The 17,438-nt window shown below is 40.5% G+C and overlaps 1 protein-coding gene across 5 annotated transcripts in view; it reads left to right on the top strand.

Annotated features, from left to right (window-relative positions):
- LOC138736084 (E3 ubiquitin-protein ligase rififylin-like) overlaps window positions 1-17,438 on the top strand; it is a 64,604-nt gene that overhangs the window by 41,944 nt on the left and 5,222 nt on the right. For 2 of the 5 annotated variants that reach the window (XM_069884975.1, XM_069884976.1), the window contains exons 2-6: window positions 3,373-3,603; window positions 10,347-10,733; window positions 13,495-13,554; window positions 16,450-16,663; window positions 16,753-16,776. In XM_069884975.1, the coding sequence (XP_069741076.1) occupies window positions 3,478-3,603; window positions 10,347-10,733; window positions 13,495-13,554; window positions 16,450-16,663; window positions 16,753-16,776 (811 nt within the window). In that variant the 5' untranslated portion in view covers window positions 3,373-3,477. The remainder of the gene's footprint in view (window positions 1-3,372; window positions 3,604-10,346; window positions 10,734-13,494; window positions 13,555-16,449; window positions 16,664-16,752; window positions 16,777-17,438) is intronic. The other 3 variants (XM_069884974.1, XM_069884973.1, XM_069884977.1) reach the window with 2 other exon arrangements.

Raw genomic sequence — 17,438 nt, 5'->3', positions numbered from 1 at the left:
GGCCCAGTCGAGTTGGAAGGTGGAAAGTGCTGGAGGTTTTTCCAAGACCTTAGTGCAAACTTGGTTAAGCAAAGAAAGGAACAAGGAACATAACGTAATAGTAAAAAGAGAGTTATATTTTGAATTGTCTTTCATTGCTTAATTAAAGTAATATTGAAATATTTAAGGAGAGCTTTGAAGAGGGTGAATACATAGTAAAATAGTAGAAGGGTGTGTACCCCGATTTAAGGGAAGTTAAAGGTGTCAGAGAAGGGGAGTTTTTACAAAATGGCTCTGTCACTGTCAGTGCATTTGCCATTGCACATGTTTTTTAAAAGGGAAAAATCATTGTACTGCATGAAGAAGCAGAAGGGTCTATGGCAGAACTGGATATGTATAAATATGAATACGAGTAAAACATTAAAATGTATTAGTTATAATAACTGTTTAAACAGACCCATAAAAAGGAAGAGAGTTTGGCACATGAAAAATGAAAGGTGGGCATAGTTTTCTTAAAGAAAACACACCTTACAACATTGGAATATAATAAATTAAAAAGTGGGACAAGTTGTTTCATCTTCTTTCAATTCCAATAAAAATAAAAATATACTGGTGCCCATTGATTCAGCAGGAAGATTTGTAATGGCACGTTGTTGGATATACACAGAATCCTGGACGCTTCTGAATATTTATGCTCTAGATTTTGATGATGAATCCTTTCTGCAGAATGTATTCTTAAAAGAAATGGAAGAAAGACAAAATGAATTGGTTGGGGGAGATTTTAATTTTTGCTTGGAGCCCGTCCTTGTTAAAGCAGCAAAGTCAGTGACAAAACTGCAAAAGTTACTTAATTTTTTATGAAGAATTTAAATTTGATAGATGTATGGAGACAGTGACACCCCAGGGTGAGAGATTCAACTCAAAGGTTCATGATTATTATATGAGAATTGATTTTTATTTTTTTACTGTCTGCACAATTGGAAAACAGTGGTCCAAACAGAGTACCTGACTAGATTGATGTCTGATCATGCACCATTGACACTAATGATATTGATGCCAGAGCGTCTGTAGATGGCGTCTTATTCTACGCTGTTGGGAAGGACGGATTTCTGTAATTTTATTAGGAGACAAATAGAATTGTTTTGTGAAACAAATTGCCCCTCTACTGATAGGTTTTTTTTAAAATATGAGATAATTTTGTATACTTTAAAAAAAAATGAAGGAACACATGATGAAGATTAATGGTCTGAAGAAAGAAATAGGAGTTGGAAAAAGAGTACCAGAGGTTGGGTTCGAAAGACAAATATAAGATCTTGGAAAATAAAAAAAATTGAAATATAATACATTACAAACATGTAAAATAGAACTATTTTAAAATCGAAACAAAAATATTATGAATTGGGAGATAGAGCACAAAGTTCTCATGTGGCAATTAAAGATGGAAGAGACATCCAGGATGATTAATGCAATTCAAACAGAACCTGACAAATTAATGTACAATCCGAAAGAAATTAATGGTACTTTTAAACAATATTATACAAAATTGTATTGGTCAGAATTGCTAGGTGACTCTGTGGAGGATGGATTAATTTCTTCCATTGATTGAATTGCCAAAATTGGAAAATAAAGTTCAGATGGAATTGGATGTCCCCTTTACCAGAGAAGAGGAAAAAGCCTTGAATACATTACAGCCAAATTGGTCACCAGGGGAAGATTGATTTCCACACGAGTTTTATAGATAATTCAATGATCTTTTGATACCTTTTATTATGGATGTGATAAACCAGGCGGCTCCCAGAATCCTTCTTAATAGCTATTATTACGGTGCTACTGAAAAAAAAACAAAATCCTATAGACCTATTTCCCTATTAAATGCAGCGTACAAGATTGTGGTTAAAGTCCAAGCTAATAGTTTAGGGCAATATCAAAATTGATAAATCCAGATCAAGTAGGCTTTGTCAAAAAAGTTGTCCACTCTGGACAATTTGTGCAGATTATTCAATATAATTCATCTGGCTAAGTCTAAAATGAACCAAAGTATAACTAGTGTTGAATGCACAAAAAGGCATTTGATCGGTTAGAATGGCCATTTCTATTCCAAGTATTAGTAATGGAGTGGCCAAATATTTATTAACTGGATGACAACCCTTTATCATAAGCCACAGGCCAAAATTATAACTAATGGTCAGATGTCGATGATGTTTCCTTTGAGTAGATCCAGTAGGCAGGTGTGCCCACTGTCTCCAGGTCTTTGTTTTGGCAATTGAACCATTAGCAGAGGTTATAAGGAAGGATCTGGACATAAAAGGATTCAGAGTTGACCAGGAAGAGCATAAAATTAATTTGTTTGCAATCGATGTGCTGTTGTATTTATCAGACCCTGATGAGTCTTTGGCCAAACTACAAACACACTGGAGAAATAAGGAAGAGTTTCTGGTTACAAAATTAATTTGGGGGAAAAAAAGTGAAATTATGCCACTAACAAATTTTGATTATGAAAGATACCAAAATGTAAGTCGGTTTAAATAGAAATTGGAAGGAACTAAATGTTTAGGAATAATGTTAGATAATAACACAAAATTTATACAGACTATATCTCCCTATGCTTGGAAAGATATAAAACTATCTACAAAGATGGAAGAACTCGTCTATCACTTTTGTTGGGAAGGTTACTTGTGTGAAAAATGAAGGTGATGCCAAGACTGCAATATCTCTTCCAGTCATTGCCTTATCCCTTGTCTTGGAATTTCTTTAAGATACTCAATGGCGTATTGGACAGTTTATTTGGAATAATAAAGTGCCTGGGACTTCCATGGAGAAATTGACGTGGGAATATAAATGGGGGATTAATACCAGATTTTTTAAATTATCAGCCCAGATGAGATTCCTTTCATCCTTTTTTTTTTAAAGAGGAGATCCCTCCCTCATTGATCCAAATAGGATTACATACATTGAGGGAGAGGGCAGCCAAGGATTTTATTTACAAATGGAATGTTAAATTAATTTTTTTAAAAAGATAACCCTTTTTTAATACATATGATTAAAATTTGGCATGAGATTAATGAATGAATTGTGAAAAAGGTGTGGATATCACCAAAAGCACCACTGCCAAAATGAATTTTTGTCCATCAATTTTGGTAATAAAATTCTAAATACTTGGTTTGAGAAAGGAATTGGACATATTGAAGATTGTTATGAGGAAGGGCTACATATGTCCTTTGAACAACTAAAACAAAAATATGACTTGATGAATACTGCTTTCTTCAATTAAGATCCTTCTTGTGAGAAAGGTGGGGCCCCACAATGGTCCCACCTCAAGTAATAAAGTGGAAGGGGTGCTTAGGCTGGGAAATACACTTACATTTATAACTAGGATGTGTTTTGTTCTCTAAGGTGAAAGTGCAAAGTCAAGAAAGAGGTGGGAGTCAGACCTGGGTGTTATAATATCAGAGGAGCGTTGGTCTGATTAGTGTTTGGATAATATGACATCAATGATCAATGCAAGATGTGGACTGGTTCAATATAATTTTTATCAATTATATCTCATGTCACCAAAACTACATAAATCAAAATCTGAAATATCCAAAATGTGCTATTGAAATTGGACCCTGGTCGTGTGTAAAGGTAAGACCATTCTGGCTTGATATCACTGAAACACTAACAAGAGTGTCTTTCCCATGCTTCCAGAGCTGTACCTTTTGTGCAACCTTATGGACGTGAGCTACAAACTGACTAAATTTCATATTTGCTTTGTTAAAGCAGGAATTGTGTAGCAATCACCTGGAAATCTGACTCTCCCCTTCTTATTGCTCAATGGGCCTTGGAGTTCCATAGTTTAATACCCAAGGAGAAAATTACATTATTCACATAATAAATATGACTCATTCATTAAGATATGGCAACTGAACTTGGATTATGTTGGAGTCCAATTATAAATTTGACCCTTCTATGTATGTAACGATGTGATATCCTTCAAAAATGAGAACACTGGCGATACATGAAGCTATATTGTATTCAGTGAGGGGGATGAGTTTTGCAGGTATTTAATGTATTTATGTATAAAAGTTTAAAGATTGTATGAATTTATTTATGAAAAATAAAATATTCAAAAAAGTATCGCACTATTAATCATGTACTCTGCCTTCAGGTTTGACCAACCAAAATGCATCACCTCACAGTTATCTGGATTGAACTCCATCTGCCAGTTTTCCGTCCAACTCTGCATCGTAACTATAGCCTGTTATAACCTATGACACCTTTCAACACTATCCACAACTCCAAACTTTGTAACATCTGCAAACTTGCTGACCAATCCCTTCTTCATTCAGATCACTTGTAAAGATCACAGAGCAGCGACCCCAAAGCAGATACCTGTGGTACTCCACTAGTCACTCGGCAGAATACTTCCCATCCACTACTTCTCTCTGCTTTCTACAATTCTGAATTCATACAGCCATGGTTTCAAGGATCTTGTGCCTCATGACTTTCTGAACAATTCTTCCATGGGGAATCTTGTCAAATGCCTTACTAAAATCTATCTACACCACATCTGCCTCTCTAACTTCATCACTCCTCAAAAAACTCATTTAGATTTGTGAGGTACATCTTTCCCTCACAAAGCCATACTGACTATCGCTGAGAAGACTACTTCTCTAAATGCTTCTAAATCCTGTCCTTAAGAATCCACTCCAATAGTTTTCCCATCACTGATGTCAGACTCACTAGTCCATAATTCTCAGGATTTCCCTATTACCCTTTTAAACAAGGGGACCATATTTGCCATTCTCCAATCCTCTGGCACTTCCCCTGTGGCCAATGCTCCTATAATCTCTTGCCTTCCTTCCCATAGCAACCTGGATATATCTTGTCTGGTCACAGGGTCTTGTCAGTCCTAATGTTTTTAAGAAGATCTAGCACTTCCTCTTTCTTAACCTAAACATGCTCCACCACACAAGCCTGTTCTATTCTGACCTCACCTTGACCAAGGTCCTTTTCCTCTGGTGAAGACTGAAGCAAAATATTTATTTTGACATTCCCAACTGCCTCTGCCTCCAAGATGTGCACTAATGGGTGGCTGGAGTCCAACCTTAACTGACAGGTGATGTGACTTCCGAATTGGTTTCAGACAGGGAGGTCATGTGACCACCTTCAATATGCACATTCCAGGCAGCCAGGGAGGCCACGTCTCCTCCACACCAACATACTTGACTTGATTCATTACCCAGTATGGCTTCTCCACAAGTCTTCTGGTGCACATACCATGACAGGGATCCTCCTTGGACATACCTGATAAATTCTGCCCCCTTGCAGTAAGGATATTCCAGTCAATATTTGGGAAGTGGAAATCTCCCATAACAACAATCCTGTTATTTCTGCTCAATTCCAAAATCTGCCTACTAATTTGTTCGACTATTTAGTGGTCTTTGTCAATTCCCAATACAGTGTTTGCATCCAACCTATTTCTGACTTCATACCAACTCAGTAGACATTCTCTCCTCAGCATCCTCCCTTTCTGCAGCTGTGATATTATTCCTGACCAGTAATGCTATTTACCCCACCCCCCTTGCACCTCCCCTTTTCCCCCAGCCTATCCCTTTTAAAACATCTAAATCCTGATACCTGCATCAACTTATCCTGTCCTTGCATCAGTCAAGTCTCTATAGTGGCCACAACATCATAATTCCACATATTGATCCCTGCTCTAAATTCATCTCCTTTATTTCTAATCTTTCTTCTTTCTTCTTTGGCTTGGCTTCGCGGACGAAGATTTATGGAGGGGGTAAAAAGTCCACGTCAGCTGCAGGCTCGTTTGTGGCTGACAAGTCCGATGCGGGACAGGCAGACACGATTGCAGCGGTTGCAAGGGAAAATTGGTTGGTTGGGGTTGGGTGTTGGGTTTTTCCTCCTTTGCCTTTTGTCAGTGAGGTGGGCTCTGCGGTCTTCTTCAAAGGAGGTTGCTGCCCGCCAAACTGTGAGGCGCCAAGATGCACGGTTTGAGGCGTTATCAGCCCACTGGCGGTGGTCAATGTGGCAGGCACCAAGAGATTTCTTTAGGCAGTCCTTGTACCTTTTCTTTGGTGCACCTCTGTCACGGTGGCCAGTGGAGAGCTCGCCATATAACACGATCTTGGGAAGGCGATGGTCCTCCATTCTGGAGACGTGACGCATCCAGCGCAGCTGGATCTTCAGCAGCGTGGACTCGATGCTGTCGACCTCTGCCATCTCGAGTACTTCGACGTTAGGGGTGTAAGCGCTCCAATGGATGTTGAGGATGGAGCGGAGACAACGCTGGTGGAAGCATTCTAGGAGCCGTAGGTGGTGCCGGTAGAGGACCCATGATTCGGAGCCGAACAGGAGTGTGGGTATGACAACGGCTCTGTATACGCTTATCTTTGTGAGGTTTTTCAGTTGGTTGTTTTTCCAGACTCTTTTATGTAGTCTTCCAAAGGCGCTATTTGCCTTGGCGAGTCTGTTGTCTATCTCATTGTCGATCCTTGCATCTGATGAAATGGTGCAGCCGAGATAGGTAAACTGGTTGACCGTTTTGAGTTTTGTGTGCCCGATGGAGATGTTGGGGGGCTGGTAGTCATGGTGGGGAGCTGGCTGATGGAGGACCTCAGTTTTCTTCAGGCTGACTTTCAGGCCAAACATTTTGGCAGTTTCCGCAAAGCAGGACGTCAAGCGCTGAAGAGCTGGCTCTGAATGGGCAACTAAAGCCTTCTCTTCCAGAGAAGAAACAAGCCTTCTGTCGCGCATGCAGCCATCTTCAGCGCAAACTCCGGGAGATCCAAAATGAGTGGTGGACTAGCCTCGCCAAACGAACACAGCTCAGCGCGGACATTGGCGACTTCAGGGGTTTCTACGAGGCTCTAAAGGCTGTGTACGGCCCCTCACCCCAAGTCCAAAGCCCGCTGCGCAGCTCAGACGGCAAAGTCCTCCTCAGCGACAAGATCTCCATCCTCAACCGATGGTCAGAACACTTCCAATCTCTTTTCAGTGCCAACCGCTCAGTCCAAGATTCCGCCCTGCTCCAGCTCCCTCAACAGCCCCTAAGGCTAGAGCTGGATGAGGTTCCCACCCTGGATGAGACATATAAGGCAATCGAACAACTGAAAAGTGGCAAAGCAGCAGGTATGGATGGAATCCCCCCAGAAGTCTGGAAGGCTGGCGGCAAAACTCTGCATGCCAAACTGCATGAGTTTTTCAAGCTTTGTTGGGACCAAGGTAAACTGCCTCAGGATCTTCGTGATGCCACCATCATCACCCTGTACAAAAACAAAGGCGAGAAATCAGACTGCTCAAACTACAGGGGAATCACGTTGCTCTCCATTGCAGGCAAAATCTTCGCTAGGATTCTACTAAATAGAATAATACCTAGTGTCGCCGAGAATATTCTCCCAGAATCACAGTGCGGCTTTCGTGCAAACAGAGGAACCACTGACATGGTCTTTGCCTTCAGACAGCTCCAAGAAAAGTGCAGAGAACAAAACAAAGGACTCTACATCACCTTTGTTGACCTCACCAAAGCCTTCGACACCGTGAGCAGGAAAGGGCTTTGGCAAATACTAGAGCGCATCGGATGTCCCCCAAAGTTCATCAACATGATTATCCAACTGCATGAAAACCAACAAGGTCGGGTCAGATACAGCAATGAGCTCTCTGAACCCTTCTCCATTAACAATGGCGTGAAGCAAGGCTGTGTTCTCGCACCAACCCTCTTTTCAATCTTCTTCAGCATGATGCTGAACCAAGCCATGAAAGACCCCAACAATGAAGATGCTGTTTACATCCGGTACCGCACGGATGGCAGTCTCTTCAATCTGAGGCGCCTGCAAGCTCACACCAAGACACAAGAGAAACTTGTCCGTGAACTACTCTTTCCAGATGATGCCGCTTTATTTCTAATACTCCTTGCATTAAAATATACACATTTCAAACCCTTCAGCTGACCACATTTATGCTTCCTTCCCTGCCTGTCCTTCCTCATAAACCCACCACACACATTTGCCAAGGAAGTGACCATGGAGGATAGAGTTCAGGGAAGGATCCATTGATAATCTGGACCATAAAGCTATTAAGAAGGAGAAAGTATTAGATGTGTTGGAACTAAAGCTTGGATAAATCACTTGGGCTGGAGTGAATCCATCTTTGAATGCTATGGGAAACCAAGGCTTTTGATGCAATTCATTAAAATACTGTAGAGCTATACTGACACAATTGAGTGCCTTTTTAGGTGTATTTTCTGACTTGTGGATGTGTAAAAATGGGAATCGCCTGTATAGATTAGGTGAAAAGTTGAGCAAAGCATTGGCAAATGGAATTTAATCCCATTACGTGTCAGGAGAATCCTGTCCTTGTTGAGTTTAGAGGTAGAGGGGCTAGAATAAATGTGCAGGAAATTGAAGAGATGGTGATAGAGGAAGCTGTATTTTTAATTTTTTTTCCCCAGATTATCTGGAATAGAATCTGGGAGCAGATTAGACCGAGGAATTGAGGGAAAAAAATCCTTCCGGGGACAGGGTGTGAAGAGGTGCTGAGGTATTTGTGGGAGTTGGTGGGTTTGTAGTAAAATTCTGTAGAAAGCTTGCCTCCTTAGAGATCAAGAAAGTGGAGAGTATTGTCAGAGAGGGGCCTAGTAAATTTGAGGTCAGGGTGGAAGATGACAGCAAAGTGGATAAAGTTGATGAGCTCATCACACATGCATGAGGCAGCACCAGAGTAGTTGTCGATATAGCAGAGGAAGAGTTGAGGAGCCTTGTCTGTGTAGGTTTGTAGCATGGACTGCTCCACATGGCTAACAAAAAGACAGGTATAGCTGGGACCCATACGGGTACCCATGGCTACCCCTTCTATTTGGGCCAGGCTAAGGAGACTAGTGGAGGGGAACTGGTTGGGTCTGTTGATGAGAAAGAAACCAAGGGCTTTGAGACCTTCAGATGGAGATGTTTAAAGATTGATTGTCAATACTGAAAATGAAGCAGTAGAATGCAGGGAATTGCAAGTTATTGAAGTGATGAAGGGCATGTGAGGTATCATGGATGAAGGTAGGGGAAATTGGACTGGGGGTAAAAATAGTCAAGCTAAAGTGATAAACCGTTAGAAGTGGGAGGACAAGTTGAAACAATGTGTTTACCAGCACAATTGGATTTGTGGATCTTTGGTAGGAGGTAGAACAGGGCAATCCAGGGTTGGGAAATGTTGGGTTGAAGGCTGTGGGAGGGAGTTAGAGATGGTACATCATATTCTTTGATGGGGAGGAGTAACAGTTGTGTATTGCTGTCCTTTCTACTAAACCAAGACAAATTTGAATTCAATCTAACAAATTATTGTAGGTTTAATCTTCTGGATTATCCTACCAGGAGTGACCTTGTCAAATTCTTTACTGAAATCCATGTGTACAATGTCCATAGTCTTGCCCTTGTGAATCATTTTAATGACCTCTAATTTACATTTCTAATGTACTCTGAAGGAAATTCATGTCCATTGTGCAAAAATTGCTCAAATACATTTGAAAAGATCTGAAGATTTTTTGTCTTGAACTACTTGGTTATTGTGAAAGGATTCAGGTAGAAAGCAAAATATTAACCATACAAACTGCATGTGGCAGAATAATTATCCTTAATAAATTTAATAATATGTTGTTGTTTCATGTAATTGTGGAAGAAATTTGGAAAACTGTTTTAGTGTATATTTTTAAAGAAATTAAGGAGATGGAATGTTATGGTAAAGTTGTACAAGACATTGGTGGGGCCAAATTCAGTGTATTGTGCAGAGTTGTGGTCACCTAACAATAAGAAAGATGTCAATAGATTGAAAGAATGCAGAGATTTATTAGGTTGTTGCCGGAATTTAAGGAACTGAGTTGCAGGGAAAGGTTAAACAGGTTAGGACTTTATTCCCTGGAATGTAGAAGAATGAGGGGAGATTTCATAAGAGGTAAATAAAATTGAAGGTTATAGATAGAGTACATGCAAGTAGACCTTTTTTTTTCACTGAGGTTGGCTGAGAAACCAGAAGATATGGATTTAGGGTGAAAGAAGAAAAGTTTAGGGGATCTTCTTCACAGAGAATGGTGGGAGTGTGGAACGAGTTGGCAGCTGAAGTGGTGAATATGGCCTCAATTTTCACATTTAAGAAAAATTTGGACAGGTACATGGATGGGAGAGGTATGGAGGGCTATGGACTGGATGCAGGGCAGTGGGACTAGGCTGAATATTAGTTCAGCACAGAATAGGAGGGCTTGTTTTCTGTGCTGCAATGTTCTCTGGTTCTATCTAGGGAATAAAAAATTCACAAAAAGGTACTTCATTTAATGCATCGATTCTATTAATGATGCACACACACCATCATTGTCTCTTCTCTTTCAGCATGTATGTGTAGACTGTAAGAAGAATTTTTGTACGTCTTGTTCAGTCCAATCTGAAAATAGTCCTAAAATATGCCACACCTGCCAGAGATTTCGTATCACTGACTTCCACCGGGGAGAACTGATGAAATTGAAAGTAAAAGAATTGCGCGACTACTTGCAACTGCATGAAATTTCCATGGAGATGTGCCGAGAGAAATCGGATCTCGTAGACTTGGTAATGGGACAGCAACCATCTGTACCATCTAGTCAGGTGCATATTCCTCTCTACCGTGTGGATATATCAAACATGCACACAGGGACAACTGCATCTACCTCACATGATGCTCCCCCACCATATGGAGCAACCATCCCAAATAGCCCAGGACATTCTCAAGAGGCAAACATGGTATGTTTTTTAAATAAACCTCTGAAAACTGAAATAATACTTAAGTTTTTTTTTTAATTTGATTCAGAATTCTTTAATCATGAACTTCCATTTTTTACTTGGTTCAAGAATTGAGAATTTCTTAATGAGTTTAGAAAGTTGAGACTTGTGTTTATCAAAACTTTTCCGAGGCAAACTTAACAAGATAGATGTAAAACACAAAAGTCTGCAGACACCATATTTGAAATTAAAAAAACACATAATGCTGGAGAAACTCAGCAAGTCATACTCATCAGAACACTTTATTTAGTGAAGATAAAGGTACATAACTAATGTTTTGGGTTTCAGCCCCTCATATTGTAGCTGGCAGATATTACAAAGCTTAACACCAACTCACATGCACTGGGTATAGGAAAATATTTGCCAAGGTGCCTGAAAGAAATGGTGGGGGAGGAGCCTGGTCCCACAGGCAAGAGGTAAGGGGTGGATAAGGGTGGGAGGGCTCAGCAGCAAGCATGGGAAGGGGCGATGGCTCTGAGTAGAGAGTGAAGAGGGTGGGGAGCTGAGGGAAAGAAGACGAAGGGAAGGAAGGAAGGAAGAACAGTGAATTGGTTAGAAGCTGGAGAAGTTGATGTTAATGCCATCCAGTTTGAGAGTGCCCAGATGGAAAATCAGGTGTTGTTCCTCCAACGTCTTGGTGGGATAGTACACGAGGCCATGGACTGACATGTGAGTGTGGGAGTGCGATGCAGAATTGAAATGGTTGGCCACTGGGAGATCACTGTTACTGATGCAGACAAGTGAAGGTGCTCAGCAAAGCGATCTTCTGGGCTGTGTCTGACTTAGAGAAGGCTGCAAAGGGAGGACCAGATGCACTAGATCACTCCCATGGATGCACAAGTGAAGTGTTGCTTCCCTTGGAAGGACAGTTTAGGGCCCCAGACTGTGGTGAGGGAGGAGGTGTGGGCACGTGTGGGACTTTCTGTGGCCACAAGGGGGTGATTGGTGGAGAAGGATGAGTGCACGAGGAAGTCAACTGAGGGAGCAGCCCCAACAGAAGGCAGAGTTGGGAGGAGAGGGGAAGGTGTGTCTCGTACTGGGAACATATTGTATCTGGCAGAAATTATGAAGTTTAGCACCAACTCATATGCAATGAGTACAGGATATTATGTCTTGCTTTGTGTTTGAAGAAAATTAGATGGAACATTCAAACTTGATCTCTTTAATGTTGTATTTAATTTGACAAGATATGGGCCCATTTCTGGACTAATATCATAATTTGAATACATAGTTGGGGGGTGCTCTGGTGGTGTCCTGTCCGGTGGGCAGGAGTCGAGACTCGATTCCTTGCATATTATTTGCTGGTGACCGTTTAGTGGGAGGGGTAGGATTAGAATGGGGGGCTCTTTTTTCTTCTATTTTCTTTTATGAGTAGAAGAGATTAGTCCAATTAGATAACCAACAATGAATATGTCGTAATGCTAGAATATGAGGTGAAGTTTTCATAAGGGACTTTCCATTTTATTTGAGCATTGTAGACAAGACAATGAATAAATCAATTTTGATATTCTGTATTATATAAAAGTTATGTAAATAGTATGTAGACAATATGTAACGTAATATTTCTCTCCACCAAATCAATAAAAATATTTTAAAAAGAAAAGAAAAAAAAAAGAAATTCCAGAAGATAATGTGTTGGATGTGGAGGCTGGTGGGATCGTTGGTAAGGTCAAAGGGAATCCTGTGTTTGTTATATCTGGGGGAAGAGGGGCCAGGACAGATGAGTGGGAAATGGAGGAGATGTGGATGAAGGCTGAGTTGATGGTGGTGAAGGGGAATCCACATTTGTGGAAGAAGGCAGACATTTAAGATGATCTGGACTGGGTGACCTCATCTTAGGAACAGATGCGGCAGAGAAGGAAAAATTATGAGAAGGGAATAGAAATCTGGACTGTGTGTGAGGGAGTGTAGTTGTGGGAGTTAGTGATCCCTGCTTGCTGCTGTGTCTTTCCTCCCTTATCCACCTATTGCCTCCTGCCTTTGGATCCGTGCTGCTCCCCTACTCCCCCATCTATTTTGTGGAGGTACCCGCCAGTATTTTTCCTAACCTTGATGAAGGACTCAAGCCCAAAACGTTGGTTATGAATCTTTAGCTTTGCTACATAAAGGACATTGTTTGACCTGCTGTGTTTCTCCTGCATTGTGTTTTCACTTTCAAAGATGGATGCTGAGAATGTGTTTCTCCTGGTCAGAGCAGTGGCCATTGTTTCAAAAGTGAGCTTGGTCATTGAAGAGTGATATTGAGGCATTCCTTTGGGGGCTCACAAATCTTAATGGTTTGTATTACTGTTTGCATAGAATATGAAAATTGCAAGTCAGCAATGAACTCTAATTATAAATAGGACAGCACAATTTGTGTAACTTTTAGCACAATGCAATTACAGCGTAAGCAACCCACATCCGAAACCAGTGCTGTCAGTAAGGAGTGTGTACGTTTTCCCTGTATCTGCATAGGTTTCCTCAGGGTGCTCTGGTTTCCTCCCATCCTTCAGAAACATTCAGGGTTTGCAGGTTAATTGGTGTATTTGGGTGGCAGGGGCTTATGAGCTGGAAGGGTCTGTAACCGTTCTGTATCTCTAAAAGTTTTTTTAAAATAAAATAATAAATAATCCAGTATTTCTGTATTCATTAACTGCTTTATTGCAAGATGTTTTTACTTTTGAGTTTTAGAATATGAGTGTGAAGTATTAGTGAGTTAATATTTTGCTCTGTTACTATACAGGTGAATGCAGAAATGCCTGGAGGAAATCTGAATGAGTTACAACTTGAGGATGAGACTGAGGTCAGTTGAATAATTGCGCCTAGTTACTCAGTGAAGTTTCTTTTGTTTCTAGCATTTGACAAAGCACATCATTAAAAACATAGGTTTGCAATCACAAATGTTTTTATTCTCTCCCAAGGTGATCATATTTTCAGACAAAATCAGTTTTTTTTTATTGTGATGTAGTTAATTTTACTCAATTTCATGGAATGTTGTATCACATTGAAAACTAACCCCATATTTTGTACAAGATCAGATTATAATAACAATCGACATATTTTATAAATTGATCTATTGAGTCCTGTTTCAGAAGTTCTCTTTTACCATTTTGTGTTTAATTTGCTAAGAAAATGTTCTTTTTTTTTCATTTTGTGGATTTCCATTTTTGAGATATAAACGTGTTGAATAAAAGTACTTGAGGCTAATTTTCACTGTCAGTTTGGCACTCAGAAATTTGACAATTTAACTAAGCGGATTTTTTTGTGATTTTTGACAACAAAGAGCATCGTATAGCCATGTGTGAGGTTATCTCGAAAAAAGGCAGTATTCATTGCATTTTAGGGTAATGTCAATGAATGGTCATGTAGGTTTTTCTGAAACTACTTTTAAATGACCAAGGTTTAGAACATCAATACTAATTAATCCATCAGTGCTGTGTCACAAATCACATTTTGGGGTGCAGATTATCCTTTCGGTAATTGTAGAAGGAGGGACAGCAGCCCCTCTAAAGTTCTAAAATTTGATGGTGAGGAACTTCAGTTTCAAATCCACAATGGATAGGGTATGTTAGAAGACATTAGACGTGCCGTAGTTATGATCATTGTCAAGAAAAGCAACAATTCGCCTGCAATAACGATTCACTATAAGCCAATGGGAAAGTCATTCTCAACTGCCTCTCATCCATGGCTGAAGGACTACTCCCCAAATCACTGCTTGGATTCTGTCCATCTAGAATGTGATTTTTCACCTTGCAAATACTCCAAATGAAATTCAGGGAGCAGAACAAAATATTGTGCAAGGCCTTTTTCAACCTCACAAAATAGGCCCTCTGGCTACTTGCAGAAGTTCATCTCCATCTTGAATTTGTTTCATGATAGAAGGATAGAATGTCAGAACAAAGAATTAGTTGTTCACAAACTTCTATATCAAAATTCTACAGAAAGCATCCTTTGGCAAACAATGTGCTTCTTGGGCTTGCTGTTGTATAAATGGATATGAGTCTGAAATCTAAAGTTTAACAAAAATTGTGGTTACAGTTAATTCCATTCCTCTTTGAAGAAGGAAAAGATTAACATAGAAAAAGCTACATTTCTCACTAAATCTGTTTGGTTGAGCTTGGAAAATTTGCTGTGAATGTGTAGGGTATCATTGCATTACAATTGTGTGAAACATGTTCTGTACATTTTTTACATGTAATGCGTAATGATTAGATATGTGATTCCTTTATTGTCATGTAATAAAACAAGTGTAATACAGTACAACTCCGATTATTCAAAACGGTTGGAACCAGGCCCATGTCAGATAAACAGTTTTTTTTCGTAGAACTAGTTATTTTTTAAAAAACAGCCCAGTAGCAACAGCAAATCCCCTATCAGTTTTTAAACTCCAGGCATGTAATGGCACAATCAACAAAATTTGCCGTTACATGGGCAGCCTAAAAAGGAAAGTACAGGAATTTTTAGTCAATTCCTGCACCGCGATTTATCCTGCAGGACCCTTGCTACTTTTCAGGGGAAGCCTGCAGTCTAAATCACTCTGCAAAACTCACCTCATGAATTCATCGTCGAGCAGATGATTCATGCCACATTGCTCCACGTAAAAGCACCAGGACTAACACGCACAGGAACTTGAGGGGTGCAGTGTAAATGACCACAATTTTCACTGATTTTACCAACATTGCTGCCTAAAAAACACTAATGTTTAAACAACAAGGGAAGGCATTTTAAGCATTAAAATAATGTTTAATTCTCACCAAAAAAATGCAGGCCACCGCTGATCACCAGCACCTCCCCACCAAGACTCTGCTGCAGCCAACAGCCTAAGGTCCGCAGTCAGTTCGGCTCCAAAAAATTTTCAGATAAATGAGGGTATCGGAGAATCCGATTTTGGATAATTGGAGATGTACTGTATTACAAGAAATTTGGTTTTGTTTGCTAGAAGCCAGACTGATTTGCCATCAGCAGAAAATTTGCCTCTGGCAGAGAAAGAGAAGCAAGAGAGAGAGATCCCCCAGAGTCACCAAGTGTGTGGATTCACCTCTAGTGCACCCACAGCCTTCATAGCCACATGGACTCCAGTCTAAACCATCAGGAACCTGAGCATCAGATCTGAATTTCTGACACTATCAGGAAGCCTTCAGCACTCTTGCATCCTGGTTCTGGTACTTGGTATCCCTTCAGACAGAAATGAGCCATTCTCCTGTTGTCCACAGCCTGTTGGGTTCCTCATCTCTCGTCACCAACAGTCCATCCTCTGTGTCTTCTTCAGCCTTAAAGCCCTTCACTGGTCAGCTGCAAAATGGACACCATCCCATATGGTCATCTCCTCCTTCTCATACAGGGGGTGGTCTCCCTGTGTTCTGGTCCTCTGCTTCCCCAGAGTCTGCAATCCCTCTAGGCTGTGCCGAACATGGGAGCCGCCATTTTGGGCCCAGACCTGGCGGTCACGGAATTTTAAAATAAAACACCATCAGCTTCTTTAACAAAGAGTTTAAACCTTGTACGGAGCCATCGACAGTTGGACTGGACGGCAGAACCCTGTGGAGAAGCACTGTCTCCGCTCACTGCTCTCTGTGGCTCCACACCAGCATCAGCGTTGTTGTTGCAGCCGCTCTGGCAGCGCTGCCATTTTTTTTTAGTGGTGCTGTTACCATATGTACACCTTTCATCATTCTATTTTGGTTTGGATTTGTTCTAGTCTGTCGATTCAGAAGAGGTCATTGTCGCAGGCCGGCACAGAGCCTCTTTATCAGACTTGACCTGTGTGGAAGACATTGAAGCTCTCTCGGTGCGCCAGCTAAAAGAAATACTAGCACGAAACTTTGTAAATTACAAAGGGTGTTGTGAAAAATGGGAGTTAATGGAGAGAGTGACAAGGTTATACAATGAACAAAAAGACCTTCAGAATCAGGGTAGGAGAAGTTTATGCACAGAATTGGATAATTAAACTTGGCATTTAATTACATTGTTTAATGTACCTTTTTCTGATTTCTTTTTGCAGCTGTGGAATTCAAAACTCAAGATGGTAAGATTTGCAGCTTTTAAATATTCATTATATTGTATGGTACACAATATTATTTCATAGAAAGAATACCAAAAAAATTAAACCAGTAAGGTGATGATAGCCACACAGACCCAAGGTGACTTAATAGAACAAATGATCAAAACTGAGAAAGAGGAAAAACAGTTCCTTAAGTAGCATTTTAAAAACCGTTCTTGTTTCATGTGGAGATTTTACTTTTGAGCACAATATTCACCCGGTAATGGATGTTAGTGCTGGGGAGTTGAATGTTTTCTTCATTTTTATCCAATATTTGTTTTAAAAACATTTCTGAATCTGATACTTGCCAAAAGAACCCCAAATTTCACCTAACAAATGCCCACCAAGCCAGTGTAAATTGTCTTTTTCTAATAGTACAGGTACACGATCCTTTATCCAGAACCCTTGGGGGACAGTGTGTTCCGAATTTTGGATTTTTCCGGATTTCAGAAGGCCCACCCAAATTTTGCTGTCATATCCACCCCCACCCCTTCCAATTGCCCGGCCGCCTCCCCCAACCGCCAGTCCCCCGGCTGCCTGACTTGTGCTGCCGCCTTTCTCCCCACTTGCCAGATTTTGGAGCTTTCCAGATTTTAGATATCTGGATAACTTTGAGTGAAAGTATGTGTAATGCCAGTAAATGTTAA

This window comes from Narcine bancroftii, chromosome 6, assembly GCF_036971445.1.
Source record: "Narcine bancroftii isolate sNarBan1 chromosome 6, sNarBan1.hap1, whole genome shotgun sequence".
Lineage (NCBI taxonomy): Eukaryota > Metazoa > Chordata > Chondrichthyes > Torpediniformes > Narcinidae > Narcine > Narcine bancroftii.
Note: the sequence above shows the minus strand (reverse complement) of the source record. Positions and strands in the feature narration are given on the sequence as shown.